This window comes from Budorcas taxicolor, chromosome 3, assembly GCF_023091745.1.
Source record: "Budorcas taxicolor isolate Tak-1 chromosome 3, Takin1.1, whole genome shotgun sequence".
In the NCBI taxonomy this organism is placed as follows: domain Eukaryota; kingdom Metazoa; phylum Chordata; class Mammalia; order Artiodactyla; family Bovidae; genus Budorcas; species Budorcas taxicolor.
Genome location: NC_068912.1, coordinates 106,696,749 through 106,716,091, shown reverse-complemented (window position 1 = coordinate 106,716,091; position 19,343 = coordinate 106,696,749). Strand labels below are relative to the sequence as shown.

Sequence of the window (19,343 nt, the reverse complement as noted above, 5' to 3'; positions counted from 1 at the left end):
TGGGAACCCTACTCCTACCCGCCCATCCCCTCAGGCAGAGCCGCTTTCTGATTTCTGTCACCAACCAGTCCTTTGATCTGTTCCCAAACTTCATGAGAATGGAATCATAGTACATACTCTGGGTCTTTCACACAATGAATTGTTATTGAGATTCATCCATGTTTTGTTGTATATATTGTTTGAATATAAATGAGTTGTCTTGCATTGGAAATCATGCTTATTTGGGACATTGGGTTGTTTCCAGTTTTTGGTTGTGCATAGAACTGTCTAAATATCCTTGTACATATCCTTGTACACAGGTATACTAAACCTGGATTTCCATCCTGACTGTGCCACTTGGGAGCTGCGAGACATCACACAGCTTCCTTTTAAAGTCTCTGCACCTCATTTCCTTCGCTTTAAAACAAGGTTCATAGGGACTAACTCCCAGGGTTGTGTAGGATCTGTGATACATACACGCAGGTCAGATGCACACCTGCTACACAGTAGGAGCGTAATACGTGGGAGCTGATGTATCACATCCTGTTTCTGAGCCCTTGCTCACATTGTACCCTCTGCATAAAATATACTCACCTCCATTTCTTCTAAAAAGGAATGGGCAGGGGTTTCCATAAATCTGACTCTTCCTACCCTGCTCCTCTCAAGGAGACAGACTGCTTCCATGATCAGAACCCTCACCCTTGATCACTCGTATTTCTCAGGATTTGCCTGTATGATCTGGGGGCACATCTAACCTGTCTTTTTGCCACCTCCCCCCAGGAAACTATAAATAACCTGAGAACAGGGACCAAACATGAGTCTCAGGGCAAACCAACCCCCCAAACAAATCCTGCCCCCGACCCCTGTGCAGCCAGCTCTCAGGGCAGACTGGCGATGCTGAGGGGAAGAGGCAGTGGGAGGCAGGGAGCACCGAGAGCCAGGGGAAAAAGCACAGAGCAGGGCCCGCCTCCCGTCTGTGCGGATCAGCTCCCCTCCCCTGGGACCCGAGTCCCCGCAGGGCCCTGCCTGGAGGACCGTGGCCTCAGGAGGTCGCTCTCAGGCACCTGTTGATGGAAGAACCTTGTGAACCACCCCCCCATCCCAGTATCGCCACCAGAGCAAGTCTGGGGCCACTTATATCACATGGGCTCCAAGTCTGCAATTCCACGTGAAGGGCCCCTAACCTGACACATGACGCCCGGCGATCCTCTGCCCCCTTGGGCCTCAGTTTCCTCATCTATGCAGGGTGGCCCCGAAGGCCTTTCCAGCTCCCACCAAAGAATGTGCCCCCGCCCTCCCCACCCGCTGGTGGCCCCCCACCCCCCACCCTGGGGGTGAGGCAGGCTCGGGGAGGGAGCACACGGCCAGTCCTCACAGGCACGCACTCCCCGCGGGACAGAGGGCGTGTGTCACCATGACCGCGTCCTTCTGGAAAGCCCCACAGTTCGGGTCTTTCCTGGGTTGACCTGGAGGAGCCGAATCCTCCTTGCTCACATCTCCTGGGATCTATTTTTGGCCGTGGCGGGCTTGATGTGGTGCGGCGGGCGGGTGCCCCTTTTAATTTGGTCTCTGAATCTGGCTGAGGTCTAGATGGTAATTATGAGCATGGAGCCATTTATGGAAACAGGCCCTGAAAAAGTCAGTAATGAGAACTGACTAAAAATGCCCCAGAATGAAGCAGCGCTGAGATTCCTGGGTGGGAGGGAACCCTTCAGGAGGCAGAACCGGGAGCTGATGGAGTCCGCCCCCAGGACCTGGGGCTGCGCAGACTGGGTCTTGTCTTAGGTCTGAGGGGCCCCTTGACCTCGTTACCAGTGGGACCAGCCAGACAGGCCCAGCCTGTCTGCCTCCAGGGCCCCGGGAGAGCCTGTCCTCCTTGTCAGGCTGTGAACAGAGGCGAGTCCCTCAGCAAATAGAGAACATGGGTGGCTTCAGATGGAGGCCCGAGGTGACCTGGAAGCCACTCCCAGACCAGCAGGACCCCCCAGTTCAGGGGCTGCACTGCTGGACACTGAGTCACTGTCCTGGGGACCAGGGGTCCTTGGGAAGAGGAGCCGGACAGCCCCTCTCCGGGCCCGGGGGACACGAGGGGCTGGACAAGCAGACCACCGAGGCCTCCCGTTTCCACCCAGTTGTTCAGTTTCTGCCTCCAAATTGGTCACCGTCCAGAGGACAGATGAGCCAGGGATGGGGACCCCGGGACAGGGAAAGGGAGAGACTGACAGGCTGATGTGTGTGGGGTCAGGGGAGGGCAAGGGGGGCTGTTACAGCTGGACTGAGAAGAAAGTAGCCTTTATACTTGGTGGGATGGGGCAACCCCCGGGAGAGGGCTTCAAGGAGGGTCTCCGGGGAGGATGTTTATACCAGATGGCCCAGGAGACCATGAGGATGAGCCGGGCCAGCTCAGGAGGCCTGGAAGCAGAGCCAAGCTTAAGACCCTCCCATGGGCCCTGAGGGGCTGGGGAAGGGCTTGAGGGCAGGAAAGACTGTCAGGACAGGAGATTGCATTTTCTTTTTAAAAAATTTTATGGAAGTATAATTTATTTATAATGTATTAATTTCTGCTGTACAGCAACCTGATTTAGTTAAATATATACACGTGTCTTTTTCAAGTTCTTCTCTCCATTAGGTTATTACAGAATATTGAGCAGAGTTGGCTGGGCTGTACAGTAGGTCATTGTTGGTTATCTATTTTAAATATAGTAGCACGTACATGTCGATCTCCAGCTCTCAGTCTGTCCCTCAAACTAATATTTCCAATTCAAGCTTAGGATTATAGACTTTACTTAAAAGCTTTTTTTTTACATTTTATTTTTCTATTTTCTTTTGCATGGAATAATTTGGTCCTAACGACATTCCTATGATCATTGCTGTTGTTCAGTCACTAAGTCATGTCCGACTCTTTAATAGGTATAGAATAACATCATCATCATAGCAATATGCTTACTGAAAAGTTAAGATTTATTTTTAATTTTGTCCTTAAGCTATTCTACTAGGAATATACAGTCAAATTACTCTGTTTGAAAATTACTTGAAATAATTCCTCACTGTGTGGTTAAGCCACCAACTCAATACACCCACCATTTGTTTACTTTATTTTGCGTTTTAGTGTTGGGTATTACTTTTCGGTTTTATATTTTGAATTATTTTTGTTTTATACTTATGTGAAATAGTTTACAAAATTTACAAAGCAAGGGACATTTGGAGAGACCTAGCTTCCATGCCTGTCTCATACACTATGTCTCTGCTCTCTTCCTCCCACAAAACGTAACTACATTTTTAAAAATTAATTCATGTATTAATTTTGGGCTGTCTGGGTGTTCACTGCTGCTGGCGGGCTTTCCCTGGTTGCAGCACGCAGGGGTGACTCCCTGGCTGCAGAGCCAGGACTTCACACTGTGGCGGCTTCTCTGGTGGAGCACAGGCTCTAGGGCCCCTGGGCTCAGCAGTTGCGGCACACAGGCTTAGATGCGCTTCGGGATGTGCAGTCTTCCTGGACAGGGATCAAACCCATGTCCTCTGCATTGGCAAGTGGATTCTTTACCACTGGACTACCAGGGAAGTCCAACTACTTATTTTTTTTTAATTGAAATATAGTTGACATACAACAGTGTGTTAATTTCAAGTATACTACCTAGAAATTTGACATTTGCATACATATGAAGTGATCACCATAAGTCTAGTAACCTTTTGTCTGCATACAAATTTATTATAAAATTACTGACCATATTCTTTATGCTATACATTATACCCCATGACTTATTTATTATAACTGCAGATTTGCACCTCTTAATCCCTCCATCTGTATCACCCACTCCCACTATTTTTAATAAGCTTTTTGGTTTGTAGTCTATCTCTCCATTTAAAGAATAAAATGCATATATATGTACATATGACATGTATGCATTTTTATGTTTATATTTTTAATGTATTTATTTATTCTTCGTTGCCCTGGTTCTTCATTGCTGCATGGGCTCTTCTCTAGTTGCAGCAAGTCTGGGCTACTCACTATTGCGGTTTGCAAGCTTCTCGTCGCTGTGGCTTCTCTCGTTGCGGAGCGCGGGCTCTAGGGCACACGGGCTTCCGCAGTTGTGGCACGTGGGCTCAGTAGTTGCGGCTCCTGGGCTTCTAGAGCACAGGCTCAATAGTTGGGGCACACGGGCTAAGTTGCTCGGCATCATGTGGGATCTTCCCAGATCAGGGATCTAGCCCATGTCTCCCGCTTTGGTGGGCAGCTTCTTAACCTGTGTGCCACCAGGGCAGCCCCTAATATTTGTATTTTGACATGTTCTTAGATAAAAGGCATATTGTCTGTACTGTTCCTTCCCCTTATTTCTTTTTAAAATAAAACTCTCCTCTGGAGATCACTTTCTTGCAGAATATAGATGATCTCTTTGTTCTAATTTACAGCTCTTTAGCACCCCATCATGAAGAGGTACCATGGTTTGTTTATCCCATCTCCTACTGATAAACATTTGGATTGTTTCCAGTGTTTTTCTGTAACATATTACAAAATTGGGCTATAACAAATAGTCTTGTATGTACATCTTTTTGTGTTGTACCTTTGGGACAATTTTTAAGAAGTGAGATGTCTAAGTCAAAACATGTATCATTTTGCTAAATGTTGCCAGAGTCCCCTCCATGGGGATTATGCCATTTTGCCTGCCTGCCTGCCAGCAACACATGAGTGCTTGGTCTCATCTTAGAGTGTCTTAATTGAAAGATTTCTCCAAAGCACCGCATCTAAAGTAACACCACACTGAACTGGAACTATAACTCCAATTTTTAAGATAGATATATCCAGAAAAATAGAAATCAATACAGACATATGTTTATGCCTGGGTTTGGATTTGTTGCTGTCATTCAGTTGCTAACCCATAGAGTAAATTAAATGTGCATGAACCCATAATGATAGAAATACATGAATGGATAAGTATGGGAGGAAGAACAAGTCTTCTTTTCAAAGAAATTTCCAGTTAATAAATGTGGAGCGAAAGAAGGAAACAGAAAATCACTATTGCAGATAGTGCAGTAATAATCGCTACAGGCAAGAGCCGCTCCTGGTGCTAAATTAGTGGGCAGAAGTGTGGGGGAAAACAGGGTATATGCACAAATCTCAGTGTTTCTCCCTCAAGATGTATATCATTTCCAAAAGAAAAATAATGACATTACAGTGAAGATATGTGGCAGATACCACCTTAACCAAAGAATTAGTAATCACTAGTAATAATACACGGAGAAGGCAATGGCACCCCACTCCAGTACTCTTGCCTGGAAAATCCCATGGATGGAGAAGCCTGGTAGGCTGCAGTCCATGGGGTCGCTAGGAGTCAGACAAGACTGAGCGACTTCACTTTCACTTTTCACTTTCATGCATTGGAGAAGGAAATGGCAACCCACTCCAGTGTTCTTGCCTGGAGAATCCCAGGGATGGAGGAGCCTGGTGGGCTGTCGTCTATGGAGTCACATAGAGTCAGACACGACTGAAGCGACTTAGCAGCAGCAGCAGCAGTAATAATACGGGTTGACATTATGTCATTCGATTTGATGTGCTCAGAAGGGGACATTATATCCATGGTATTCTTCTCCAAAATCTGTAACTTCGATTTAATAATGAGAATGCGAGAACACATCAGATAAACCCAAACTGAGGGACCGTCTACCACATACCTGACCGATTAGCACTTGTTACAGATCAGAGCAGATCAGGGAGCCCTAACAAGGAAATGTGATGTGGGATCCAGGGTGGAATCTTGGAACAGAAAAAGGACATAAGTGGGAAAACTGGCAAAATTCTAGAAAGGTCTATAATGTACTTAATAGTATTGTACCAATATCAGTTTCCTGGTTTTGAACACTATGCTGTGGTTTGGTTATGTAAAATGTTATCATTAGGGAAAGCTGAGTAAAAAATATGGAAAGTCTTTTACTGTTCTTGCAACAATTTTTCTCTTAATCTCAAGATCAAAAATCACTACAAAATGGAAGTTTTAGCATAAAGTGACCCCACATACCCTCTTTGCACCCCCTCTTGCTGTCCTTCACAGGGCTCCTCCCTTACAATGATTGTCTGTTTTCTACCTGATTTCCCCACTGCGCATAAACTTGACGGGCACAGGGGCTGGCCTGTCTTGTAGACTGCAGTTTCCCCAGTACCAAAGTACTGACTTGCATACAATAAGCACTACTTTCAAATGTGTTGCATAAATGAATGAATTAATGTTCCCAGATATGCCCAGGGAAAAATTAATGGAAAATGAGTGTTCTTAGAAAACCTCCAGAGCGTGAGAAGACAGCATAGGCAGGGGTCTACTCCCACGTGCCCAAAGGTGAAATTATGGGGCACTCCACCCCCATGCAAGATTAGGAATTCCTACCCTAGATTCTGCAGATGGAAAGAATAATTTACTACCCAGAAACCTTACTTCAAACATCAGCAGTCCCCCCCAGGACATTCACAGAGACAGGATTCCTGGCAGGACTTATCTCAGATGGCCAGGAGCCAGAACATAGGTCAGGCAGGGACCACCTCCTGCCCTGTGGCACCCCCACCCGTCCCCCTCTCTGCCTGTCTGAATCTGCCAGGGGACCTGGGAATGAACTTCCCAACTCCACAACCAGCAGCAAATTTTACCGGGAAAACCCAAGAAATCACATTGTACAGACCTTGGCCTTTCCCCTAAACTCCCTCTACAGAGCATCCCACAGCTGCAGCAGGGTGGGAAGCAGGGCCAGGTCAACTCCGAGGTGGGGAGGTTATGCTGTTTTTGCAGCACTGGATGGTGGAGGGCCACTGCGGTGGAAAAAGCCCAGAGGAGAGCCAGAACTCCTGGGTTCTGTCTCCACACGTGCATAAAAGTGGGAGAAGACTGTGTGCAGTGATCTTTCTTCCTTGGGCTCTAATGTTCTGGAATCATCAGCACGTTCATAAAGAAAATGTTGCTTTATGCCTGAGCCAGATCGCAGTGGACGCCCCCACTGGCAAGGCAGGGGGCCTGCCTCTCCTGGCCTGGGCATTTTTGGGAGATTCCAGACCTTGGTTAGAGGGGAAAGTGGAGGCTGGGCATGAGTGTGCACTGATAAGGAAATGCTCCTGAATAATCGGAAAGAAGCATGTGCCGGGCCACCACCAAGTGCAGCCACAGAAGCAGACAGGGCTTTGGACCCTTCCATTTCATTTCTGTATCAAATGGTCATTTTGTAGATGTGGGTTCTGAAACCCAGAGGATCAAGTATCTTCATAAAGGTCAGGCAGGTGGAAAGGAGGCTCTTTGAAGCCATCCAAGTGCCTTTCAGTTGCACTGATATATTTTTATGTGAATCTTTCATTCCATAATTTATTTAGAAGAATAAAGCTGAGTATCTGTCTTTCATCTTCTGTGGCTCTTGAGTCACACATGAAACCCCCATTGGTGCTGGCAGGATGTTCTTACTTTGTTATGTCTGTTAGGTGAGGAAATTAGGGGTCAACACCCCTCCCACCTCCTAAGGAATGACCATCGCTACTATCCCATGATCCCTGCCCTTTACAAAGCCCTTTCACAGCCCTGTGTGGAAAGGATCCTAGGACCTCCCCCCCACTTCCCAGATGAGCAGACTGAGGCCACCCACAGGAAGTACCTGGTTACTGACAGAGTCAGGGCTAAGACCAAAAGCCCCCAGTTGGAGATCAGGGCATCTACCCCTCTCAGTGCTGTTTTAGTGGCTAGAGCAGGAGCAGCCAGCCCGGGAACTACCATATGGAGCATCCCAGTCTCAATAAATCCTGCTCCTTAACACCGGCATCTGAGAACCATCTTCCCTAATCCACAGAAGCCACTGCTGAAAAACCATACATCCACAGGTTCCAGCAAAGAAAGCGGGGCAGGGCAGCCGGGGATGAGGGGAGGGCTCTCCTTTGGCTAGTGACAGTAATGTCTAGTTTATGGCCTCATCTCAGAAGTTTTATCCATTTCTGATGAAAATCATTTTCTTAAAATGTCCCACCGCTAGTGCTTGCCTGGAACAGCTGGGACAGGCAGTTTCCTGTGCGGGAACTATGGGGTGGGGGTTGGGTGGGCATCGCTTTCACACACCCACAGCTCAGAAGCTGGGAGCTGAGGTCAGTCCAGGGGAACAGGGCTCTCTGGACCCAGCACATGTGGGCCCCAGGTCAGCAAGGGAGGAAGGCCACAGAGCTTGGTGCCCTCAGAGCTGGCAGGTTTGTGGTTATTCCCTCAGTCCTGGATCCAACGTGAGTCAGTGTTAGGCCTGCAGACAGGTTCCCAGGGACCCACCTGTCAGCCCCCTCTTTGCCTTGGGGGCAGATACACTTAAGGATGCTTTGAGAGGGGTCCGGTACAGGGCATGGCTGGGCGACCCTTTTTCATTCTTGGGGTCACTCCCTGGAACAGCCAACAACCTGGACCTATTTCACCCTGCAGATCAGGGCTGCTTCCATAGCCACATAACAGAGGTGGTCTCTGCAGTTACCTAATCCACGGAAATTGTCTCCAAAGCTGTGTGTGTGTGTGTGTCTGTAGGGAGGAGGGGGCTCGTGTGGTGATATTCATGGCGAGCATCACGCCCTGCCTGTGTGGGAGGACCTGGATCTGCCCGTGTCATGCTGCCCACGGAACAGCCTGGCTGGTGGGTGGGCATTTGCTGTGGGTCCAGCCCCCGTCAGACGATGGGTGTTCTGTTCCCTCCTCCCTGGTCTGGGGATGAAAAGCCCATCTCCTTCCCAAACACGTGTGTCCACTGGCCCCGCCCAGCACAGCTGTTTGCCCACCCCTGGACCAGGTCCCCACCGCGAGGACAGGAAGTGCTCCCACATCCGCCTCCACCACCAGCCTGGTGACTTGTGGTCGCTGAGTCCAGTAGCCAGAGAGAGAATTTTTAAAAAGACTCACAAACATGTAATTAAAATCTCAGTGTTGGTTTTAGGGGAAGGCTTGGGGCGGCTCCCACCCCTGCTTTGTGGAAACACAGATTTTTAGTGTTTGAAAGTGACAGGAGGCTAAAGTGAGATGCCCTAAATACACTGTCCTGGGCATTTCCGGCAGCTGGGGAAATGTGGGGTTTACTCCACTCCTGCGGTCTCTCGCCCAGACTGTGAGAACAGCCCCGCCGCCAGCCCGCCTCGGGTCCCTGCAGTCTGGGCTTTACCCTTGCCTCCACACATAGCTTCCACTCCACCCTCAGACCACGACCCCCTGCTGCCCAGAACCCTGGCCCTCCACTGGTCAGAGCACAGCCCACACTCTGAGGCCAGGATTCCAGCCCTTGCAGCTGGACCACAGCCAGAGTCACACCAAGAGCCCCAGCTCTGCACACCTGTGCATAGAGGTCCCCTCTGACTAGAAAACGTGTCTTCCCAAGACTCCTTCCTGTCCTTCAAGGCCAGTTCCGGTGTCACCTCTTCCAGGAAGCCCCCTCAGATCACACCATGGGACCCTTCAACTTCCCCCGCACTTGACACAGCATCTTTGGGAGCTGTCATCCTACCTCGCCTCTTTCTGGTCCTTTCCACATCTCCCTCAGGTCCCCCTCCTCCTTCCCCTTGTTCCTCTCACACTTTGCTGGGTGTCACGACTGCTATTTTCACTGCTGGTGCCATTGTCCCTCAGCTCTAGGCCATTGCTCATGCTTGTTCCTGCCTCTGTGGTGTCCTTCTCCCTTGACATCATGGCACATCCACTCTGACCCCCAAGGCCCAGCTCCAAAGTCAGCTACACGCCCAATCTCCCCTCACCTGCTCACCTCTGGGAGCCCTCGTCCCACTCAAATGCATTCAGCTATGTCTCTTTTCAGCCTTGGGTCTCAGTCTGTCTCCCCAGAGGAGGGACCTGTCCTGTACCCCATCTGTGGGTCCAGTAGGACGTGAGCAGGGCAGGCTGGGTTTGGGGCTTGGGGGCCAGAGATGGACGCTGCCCTGCAGCACTGCCACGTGCCAGGTGCTGAGCCAGGCATCTCACCACACAGCTCTCGGAGCCCTCTGAGCACCCAGGAGGAAAATCTGGGATAAGTCTGTTCTCGAGGGAGTCAGTCCTGCCCAGACTGCCCAGGCCCCCGGCTCCCAGCCTGGAGCCGGAGCCCGAACCTCGAGTGACCGCCAGCCCCGCTCTGTCTTGCAGTGGAGCGTGACCCTGCCCTGGGCCACCAGGAGCCCCACTGGAAGGAGTTCCACTTTGACCTGAGCCAGATCCCGGCCGGGGAGGCTGTCACGGCCGCGGAGTTCCGGATTTACAAGCTGCCCAGCACCCACCCGCTCAACCAGACGCTCCACATCAGCACGTTTGAGGTGGTCCTGGGGCAGTCCCACAGGTGCCTGCCCCACAACCCCCCCATACACCTGCTCAAATCTCTGCCAGAGTGTCTGGCCCAGCCCTGGGGTGCGTTTCCCAGAAGACAGAAGGGGAGCTTCCTGGGCAGCCCACCCTCAGAGAAGAAAGATGTTTGGCCCAAGGCCTCGTCTCACCGTGGGGACAGGCCCGCATCAGTCCTGGATTCAAGTCCCCATCTTGCTGTCTTGGCTGTGGGACCATGGATGGGTCACTGAACCCCTGAGCCTCGGTTTCCCCATCTGTACACAGGCTCCGTAACACCTTTGTAGAGTAGACAGTGAGATAAGGCCTGAAAGGCACCCAGGCCAGAGCCAGGCGGGTAGATGCCCCAGTAATGGTCCCCCGGCGGGCACTGGAAACACAAAGGCAGCTGTGCTGGCCCTCGGTTAATTGTTCTTTCGTGTCCACAGGGAGTCTGACTTGTTCTTTTTGGATCTTCAGACGCTCCGATCTGGGGACGAGGGCTGGCTGGTGTTGGACGTGACAGCAGCCAGTGACCGCTGGCTCTTGAACCGTAACAAGGACCTGGGACTCCGCCTCTATGTGGAAACAGATGATGGTAAGACAGGGGTCAGCATCGAACCTTCCCCTGGGGCTCCTCCAAGGAAGCTGCTGGCAGCAGACACAGCTGGAGCCCCCTCATTTGGCCCCGGAGGGCTGGCCTTTCTCAGTTGAGGGGACTCAGTGGGTAGAGGGCGAGGGTTCCTCAGTGCGGGACAGCAGTAGGGCAGGTTGCTTGCCTTTCCAGGCCTCAGTTTCCTCACCTGTAAAGTGAGGATTCATGCCTTCATTCATTCATTCATTCAGCCGGTGTTTGGGGGAGAGCCTCCTTTATCCCGGAAGTGGGACTAGAAACCCTGCAGGTGGGCCCACGTTGGTGTGTCTGAGGTGCAGCAAGGGGCCGCCGTGGCTGGAGCAGAGAGAGCCAGGGAGCGACTGTGAGGAGATTGAGAGAAGTGGCCAAAATATAAAGTATGAAATCAGTGTTATTTTTTTTAAGAGCAGTGGAGGCTGGCAGGATCTGATTCAGCTTTTTTATAAAACAACCCTCCGAGACGCTCCCCCGCACGGGGGTGTAGCCTCTCCCCTTCCTTCAGTGTGGGCTACACTTAGTGACTAGCTTCCAAAGTGTGCACAGGCCAAGGCAGTAACTTTAGGGGGAAACCTGAGTGGCACCCCCTCAGCCAGGTACTTGGGCTCCCATGAACATCTCATATAGCTCCCAGACACCCTTGATCTGACAAGATGAGAACACTTCACCTCCGTGGTCTTTATCCTCGAAACCCAGAACCCCAGTCTCACCATGAGAAAAACACCAGACAACCTAAAACTGAAGTACATTCTACAGGAAAAAAGACACTGAGAAATGAATTAAATCTGAGTCAGTCATGGTGTTTAGTAAATAATAAGACACCAATATTGGTTCATTAGTTGTAACAGCGGTACCACAGTCATTTAAATGTACTTTCCAGGTGAAACTGGGTCTGAGCATGTGAGAACTCTATATAATCTTAGAGTATTTTCTCTGAATCTCAACTATTGGAAAATGAAAAGTCCATTTATCTTATGTACAAAATAAATATCCTCTGATTAGTGGGGAGAGTAGACTGTGGGGGACAAGAGCGAAGTCAGAGAGGCACCAGAGCCTCGCAGGGTGGAGGTGGGAGCTGGGGTTGGGGGAGCTTGTCCAGGGAATGGAGGAGGGTGCTTGGAGGAGGCGCCGGTGACAGGACTGAGCCAGTGGCTCTTTTTATTTATTTTATTTATTTATTTTTATTTTTACTTTATTTTACTTTACAATACTGTATTGGTTTTGCCCAGTGGCTCTTTTTAACAGGTTTGGTGGTGTTCTTGCCCGAGGTGGGGACAGAGGAGCAGGTTTGAGGCAGGAAGGCAAGAGGTCTCCTTCGGCGGGGCTGTCTTTGAGGCCCGGCTTGACGTCCGTGGAAATGTCGCAGGACCGGGAGCGCTGGGGACACAGGTGTTGGAGCCGGTGCCCCGGGGGTGGAATTTTGGGGGGTGGGGGGCGACGGGAGTAGCGCGCCTGGGAGGAAGGGTGACGATGGAGAGGGCAGGAGGCCGGCGCCCAGGCTTCCCGGGAGGGACGTCGCCTCGGGGTCTCCGAGCGTCAGGCCCGGGATCCCTCTGGTCCTCCAGACGATCCAGGCGGTCCCGCCTCCCGCCTTCGCGGCCCGGGGAGCTCGGCCCCTCGGGCCCTCGGAGCGCGGAGACGGAGCGGAGCGGCGGGAACCAGCCGGGCGGGCGCATCACGGCTGGGCGCCCCCTGCTCTGTGACGCGCGGGCGGGGACGCGCGGTTGCCTCCTGTCCCCGCCGGGCCCGGAGCCCGAGCCGGAGCGGAGCGGCCGATGGCGGCCCTGCGGCTCCTGGCGTCGGCGCTCGGGCGCCGGGTCCCCGCCGGCCGCTCGGGGCGCGCGCTGGCGAAGGGTGGCGCGTGCGGCTTCGCCTGCAGCGCCCGCGCGCGCGCCAGGTTCTACACGGACCCGGTGAAGGCCGTGGGAGACATCACTGATGGCTCGAGGATCATGATCGGGGGCTTCGGGCTCTGCGGGATCCCGGAGAACCTGATAGGGGCGCTGCTGAAGACCCGCGTGAAGGACTTGACTGTGGTCAGCAGCAACGTGGGGGTGGAGAGCTTCGGTCTCGGTCTTTTACTGGGGACCAAGCAGATCACCCGCATCGTCTGCTCCTACCTGGGGGAGAACTCGCTCTGTGAGCAGCAGTACCTGGCGGGTGAGCTGGAGCTGGAGATCACGCCCCAGGGTACCCTGGCCGAGCGCATCCGCGCAGGGGGCGCCGGTGTGCCCGCCTTCTACACCCCCACGGCCTACGGGACCTTGGTCCAGGAGGGAGGCGCACCCATCAGGTACTTACCAGATGGCCACATCGCCATCCTCAGCCAGCCCAGGGAGGTGAGGGAGTTCCATGGGCAGCACTACCTGCTGGAGCATGCCATCACCGCTGATTTTGCTTTGGTGAAAGGGTGGAAGGCCGACTGGGCAGGAAATGTCATCTTCAGGGCCAGCGCCAGGAACTTCAACGTGCCCATGTGCAAAGCCGCCAGAACCTCCGTGGTGGAGGTTGAAGAAATTGTGGACGTGGCGTCCTTTGCCCCAGAAGACATCCATGTTCCTAACATTTATGTAGATCGCATAATACAGGGGGAAAAATACGAGAAAAGAATTGAGCGCTTAACCGTCCGGAAAGAGGATGATGAAATATGCACGTCTTCAGATAACATAAGGACACGGATCATCAAGCGGGCTGCTCTTGAATTTGAGGACGGCATGTACGCCAATCTGGGCATCGGCATCCCTCTCCTGGCCCCCAACTACATCAGCCCCAACATCACCGTGCACCTTCACAGTGAGAACGGGATCTTGGGCTTGGGTCCCTTTCCATTAAAAGAGGAGGTGGACGCGGACCTCATCAACGCGGGCAAGCAGACAGTCACCCTTCTTCCCGGGGGCTCTTTTTTCTCCAGCGATGAATCATTTGCCATGATTCGAGGGGGCCACATCAACCTGACCTTGCTGGGAGCCATGCAGGTTTCCAAATACGGTGACCTGGCTAACTGGATGATACCCGGCAAGAAGGTGAAAGGCATGGGGGGTGCGATGGATCTGGTGTCCAGTTCCAAGACGCGAGTGGTGGTCACCATGCAGCACTGCAACAAGGCCAATGAACCCAAGATCGTGGAGAAGTGCACCATGCCGCTGACTGGGAAGCGGTGCGTGGACCGAATCATCACCGAGAAGGCCGTGTTTGACGTGCACAAGAAGACAGGACTGACCCTGATTGAGCTCTGGGACGGCCTCACAGTGGAGGACATCAAAAAGAGTACGGGGTGCCCCTTTGCCGTCTCCCCGAACCTCAGACCCATGCAGCAGGTCAAAATGTAGCCCAAGAGTGAACCTCGGTCCCAGAGTGTGTGCTTCTGCCTTCACCTCCCAGGACTGCATTCCAAGGAAGCCACAGTCACATTTGTACATTTCACCAGCATCCTGCCGGCTTTGTCCTGCCATCCCAGGCTGCCTGCCCCTGGATAGCCTAGGTTCTCTCAGGAGAGACGTGCCTTTAATTAAAAATGAAAGGAAAACAGACACTGCCTTGTATGTCCTGTGAGTTCTGAGAAAGCTGTTTCCGTCACCCTCCTCACTGTCTGTGATATTGTTACTGAAAATGCAAGTCCTTGTGCCTGATGCACAGTGAGGCCAAACAATACTAAAACATTGGAGTTTGGAACAAAGAAAGGTTTATTACAGGGCCATGCAAGGAGATGCATGGCTCATGCGCTAAGAACCCTAAAAACTTTCAGCAAAGCCCTTTTATAGGCAAGGCAAGGAAGGGTCCTGGTTAGTTGTTACAAACTGCTTGGTGACTGATCCTTTGCTCTTAAAGTCAGGTCATTGTCAGGTAAGGATGTTCCTGTAAGTCAAAGTGAAGTCGCTCAGTCGTGTCCGACTCTTTGTGACCCGGGGGCTGTAGCCCACCGAGCTCCTCCATCCATGGGTTTCTCTAGGCAAGAATACTGGAGTGGGTTGCCATTGTAAGTCTCTACCAAATTCTCTGTCCTGACAAGAAAGGGAAAGGTCCCAGGGCACAACTTTCACCCTCCAAGGTCTCAGTCCTGGCTAAGAGGATGCAGCTTTCAGTTGGCAGTGCCCTCAAGGCCAGGTTCCCAGACTCTGTCCAGCTATCATCACTGAAGGAGCCAGGCACCCAACCCAATCAGCTCTCAGGCTCCTCAGGCCACCCAAAGAGGGGGGAGATCAGGTCCCACAAACTGCAACCCAGGCAGACTGCCGCTGCTGTCTGGCCACAGAGACAAGGATTGGGGAGAGGATCACCGCTGCCTCGAGGCCTGGGCCAAGGCTAGTGGATGGCCTTGATGACGGCTCTGGAGCCCAGCAGGATACAGCCCTCAGTCTGTTCCCTGGGCACCCCGGCTCACGTGCTGGCTCAAGCCTGGGTGAGCTGGAGGGCTTCCTGGAGAAAGCCAGGATCCCCCTGTTACCCCCCTCTCCACCTCATGACCATCACTCCACTGTTTTCTGAATCCCTTCACTAACTGTCCTTTCTTGACAATTAGAGGCTTGTAGGCAGGGCCCATTGGAGAAGGAAATGGCAACCCACTCCAGTATTCTTGCCTAGAGAATCCTGTGGACAGAGGAGCCTGGTGGGCTGCTGTCCATAGGGTTGCATAGAGTCGGACACGATTGAAGCAACTAAGCATGCATGCATGTATTGGAGAAGGAAATGTGGGGTCTCCATCCAGGATGGAGAAGCCTGGTGGGCTGCCGTCTATGGGGTCGCACAGAGTTGGACACGGCTGAAGCGATTTAGCAGCAGCAGGAGGAGCAGCAGCAGCAGCTTGCGGGGCCTGTTATAGCACCAACCAATGACTGAGCAGGACCAGTAATGGTCACTCATTGATAGTTGGTTGTTTATGGGGGAGGCCCACCGAGGCACCGACCAATGGCTGAGCCGGACCCGTTGCTTGGTAACAGGATGCGGAGTAATGAGAAGCAGCAATGGCTGCAGGTTAGAGGCTGACCTCACTGCTCTATTACAATATTTATCTTAAATTCTTTGCCGCTTGAGATGATCCCACAGTAAGGGTTTCATTGAAGTGTCTGCTGTCCTAAATGGATCCTGAAATGTAGGGGAAAGTAATGGAGGAGAAACTGTTACGGAGCACAAGTTCTCTCTGCTCACTGCTTGATGGATCAACCAATCCAGAGACAAGTTTTAGGGGCAAGGAAGAATGACTTTAATAAGAAAGCTAGCAGGCCGAGAAGATGGGAAACTAGCCTCTCAAAAAAACCATTTGTCCCAGTCCCAATTTGGGCCCCTTTTATGCAGAGAAGGGGGAGAGGACTACTGGCAATGCCAACCAATGGCTTGCTGGAACCACTAACAGTTGCTTGTTGCAATAGTTCACTTAGGGGAGGGTCTTGGAAGAGGGACACACCACAGTGCCGACCAATGCTATAGGTTGTGCCTGTCCCGCCCCTGTTCCCCACTGTCAATGTCCATTTCACAGTCTTGTGGTAAAAAGGAGCGAGGATCTTTCTGACTACTTCCTGTTGAATAGGGGCGATGAGGGGATGATTCTGAAATGGAATTGATCAGCTTTGGGTTGAGAATACTCGTTAAAATTTTATTAAGCACTACAATTCTTTATCTTGAGACTATTCCTTAAAATTTTAGTAAGCACTACAATTCTTTATCTACAACTCTTGGAACATAATGAAATCCTTCTATGAAAGTTGAAATATTTTTTATTTGGGGCTGCATCAGGTCTTAGTTGCGGCACGTAGGACTTTGTCGTGGCCTGCAGAATCTCCTGTCGTGGCACACAGGTTCACAGATTTCTCTCTAGCTGTAGTGCATGGCATCAGTAGTTGTGTCGTGCCAGGCTTATTTGCCCCACAGCATGTGAGATCTAGGTTCCCAGGGATTGACCCCACATCCTCTGTATTGGAAGGCAGATTCTTAACCACTGGACCACCAGGGAAGTACCTACCATGAAATTTTAATCTCAGTATTTACTCTTTTCAAAGAGTAACCTTAAATCTTCTAAGTGTTCCCAAACCCATTGCTCTCTAGGTCTCTCAGGAGTTGGGTCATTTTCTCCCTTTTTAAAATATTTATTTGGTGGTACATAGGACCTAGTACCCTGACCAGGGATGGAACCCAGGCCCCCTGCAGTGGGAGCGTAGAGTCTTAGCCATAGGACCACAAGGGAAGTCCCAAGAGCTGGGTCATTTTCTGATGACAATGGGGCTATCTTAACCCAAATGTGATGAATCCATGGCTTTACTCCAGCTAAACTGACAGATGAATGCATGGTAAGGACCACATGTGGGCCTGTGCACTTGCAATCAGCTGATGCTCAGGCCCTTATTCTCTCTGGGTTGTAATGAGAGAAAACTCTCTTGGTCTCCAGATGAGAAAGGATGCGAGGCTCCCTCAGGTGGATAGTCAGACCTGCTGGAAGCAAACTCATGAACAGAGATTAGTATAGTGCCCAGAGTTTTCACATAATTGGCAACTGCTAGATCTTTCAGGCACTTATAGATCCTCCTGCCCAGGCAGACATCTGGAATGACCACAATGATACAGTATTTCAGAGGGGCTTGATTAAGCCTACTTCTGGGAGCCACTCTGACTAGTAGCAGGGCAACTGGCAAGGCTGTATCCCAACTTAAATTAGTCTCTTCACATATTTTAACAATGTTCCTTTTTAATGTGTGTTTCATGTTCTTGGTTTTTTTCTGCTGATTGTGTTCTCCAGGATGAATGTAGCGTCCAAGTAATTTGCAGTGCCTTAGACACTTGTTGGGTTTTGCTAGAGAAAAAAGCAGGCCTGTCATCACTTTGAAGGGAGTGAAGCAGTCTGAATTGGGAGGTTATTTCCTTAAGGAGGGTTTCCCTTGTGGATCAGATGGTAAAGAATCCACCTGCAATGCAGGAGATTTAGGTTTGATCCCTGGGTTGGGAAGATTCCCCTGGAGAAGGGAACAGCTACCCACTCCAGGATTCTGGCCTAGAGAATTCCATGGACAGAGGAGCCTGGCAGGCTACAGTCCATGGGGTCGCAAAGAGTTGGACACAACTGAGTAACTTACACTTTAACTTTCCTTAAGGAGAACCTTAAGCATTTCAGAGGCTTTTTCTTTCCTGGTGGGATATGCCTCCACATACCCTGAAAAAGTGTATACAAATACTAGCAAGCATCTGAAATTTCCTGTGACTCAAGGCGTTTGAGTGAAGTCTGTTTGCCAGACCTCAGTGGGGCGGGCTCCTCGTGTTGAGTCCCTATCTGGGGAGGTCTGACAGCAGTCTTGGGGTTATTTTTCACATAAATCATGCAATTTTGAGTGACTCACTGGATGGTCCTTTGTGGTTAGGCCCCATTTATGTATTTTTGCACTCCATAGTCCAAGCAAGGGGCTCAAAATCATGTTCCTTTAAAGCTTCATAGAGGGTCTTTACTATGAACCCATAGTTCAGGATCCAAATCCAACAGAATACTGTAATTCCCAGAAACCCCCTGAGTTGTCTGTGACTCTTGGCTGTTCCCAAGCCTGTGATTACCTGCAGGCAAAATGTCCATGGGAAAGGACAAAACTCAGATATGTGACTTATTGCTCACATGCTTGGGCCTTTTCTTGGGAGACCTTATACCCACAATCGGCCAAATAATTCAGGGTTCTTATGGTATTTTGTAGACACTTATCATGTGTAAGTCTTGCTAAAAGCATATTGCCCATATATTGGAATAAGAGTTTTTCATCCAATGTTAAGTTTCTCAGGTCCCTAACTAACATATCTCCAAACAAGGTGGAGGAGTTCTTAAGTCCTCGAGGCAGGACTGTCCAAGAATACTATTGGACTCTCTGTGTTTCTGGGTCCTGCCATTCAAAAGCAAACAGCTGCTGTGGTTCTTCTGCAATAGGGATGCAGAAAAAAGCCATCTTTCAAGTCCAAAACTAAGAACAAGTTATTTTCTCCCAGAAGAGTTCTGACCAGTGTGGATTATGTTGGGCTTCCCAGGTTGATCAGTGGTAAAGAATCCACCTACCAATACAAGAGATATGGGTTTGATCCCCAGGTCAGGAAGATCCCCCGGAGAAGGAAATGGCAACCCACTCCAGTCTTCTTGCCTAGGAAATCTCATCCACAAAGGGGCATGGTGGTCTGCAGTCAATGGATTGCAAAGGAGCTGGAGATAGCAAATGAACAACAATGGATTAGGTACCACAGAGTGCAAATCTTGAACTATTTCATTAATAGCCCTTGAGTCTTGGACGAAGTGATACTATGTTGAGTTTGGCATTTAAAATTTTTTATTTATCTTTATTTTCGGCTGCTCTGGGTCTTCCTTATTGTGCTTTTTTCTCTAGTTGCAGCTGGCAGGAGCTACTCTTCTGTTGCGATGCGAGGGCTTCTCACTGCCGTGACTTCTCTTGTTGCAGAGCACACGCTCTGGGCTCAGGGGCCTCGGTAGTTTC

The 19,343-nt window shown here is 50.8% G+C and overlaps 2 protein-coding genes across 2 annotated transcripts in view; both read left to right on the top strand.

Moving 5' to 3' along the window:
* The window catches only part of LOC128045045 (bone morphogenetic protein 8B), a 32,964-nt gene that overhangs the window by 5,487 nt on the left and 8,134 nt on the right, over positions 1–19,343 (top strand). The window contains exons 2-3 of the mRNA XM_052637503.1: positions 10,095–10,284; positions 10,715–10,863. Of these exons, the coding sequence (XP_052493463.1) occupies positions 10,095–10,284; positions 10,715–10,863 (339 nt within the window). The remainder of the gene's footprint in view (positions 1–10,094; positions 10,285–10,714; positions 10,864–19,343) is intronic.
* On the top strand, positions 12,672–14,225 carry LOC128045044 (succinyl-CoA:3-ketoacid coenzyme A transferase 2, mitochondrial-like). Its single transcript, XM_052637502.1, has one exon. It carries the CDS (start codon positions 12,672–12,674, stop codon positions 14,223–14,225), a length of 1,554 nt encoding a protein of 517 aa, XP_052493462.1.

Coding starts and splice junctions, on each gene's coding strand:
- LOC128045044 (XM_052637502.1), top strand. CDS start 12,672: ATGGCGGCCCTGCGGCTCCTGGCGTCGGCGCTCGGGCGCCGGGTCCCC.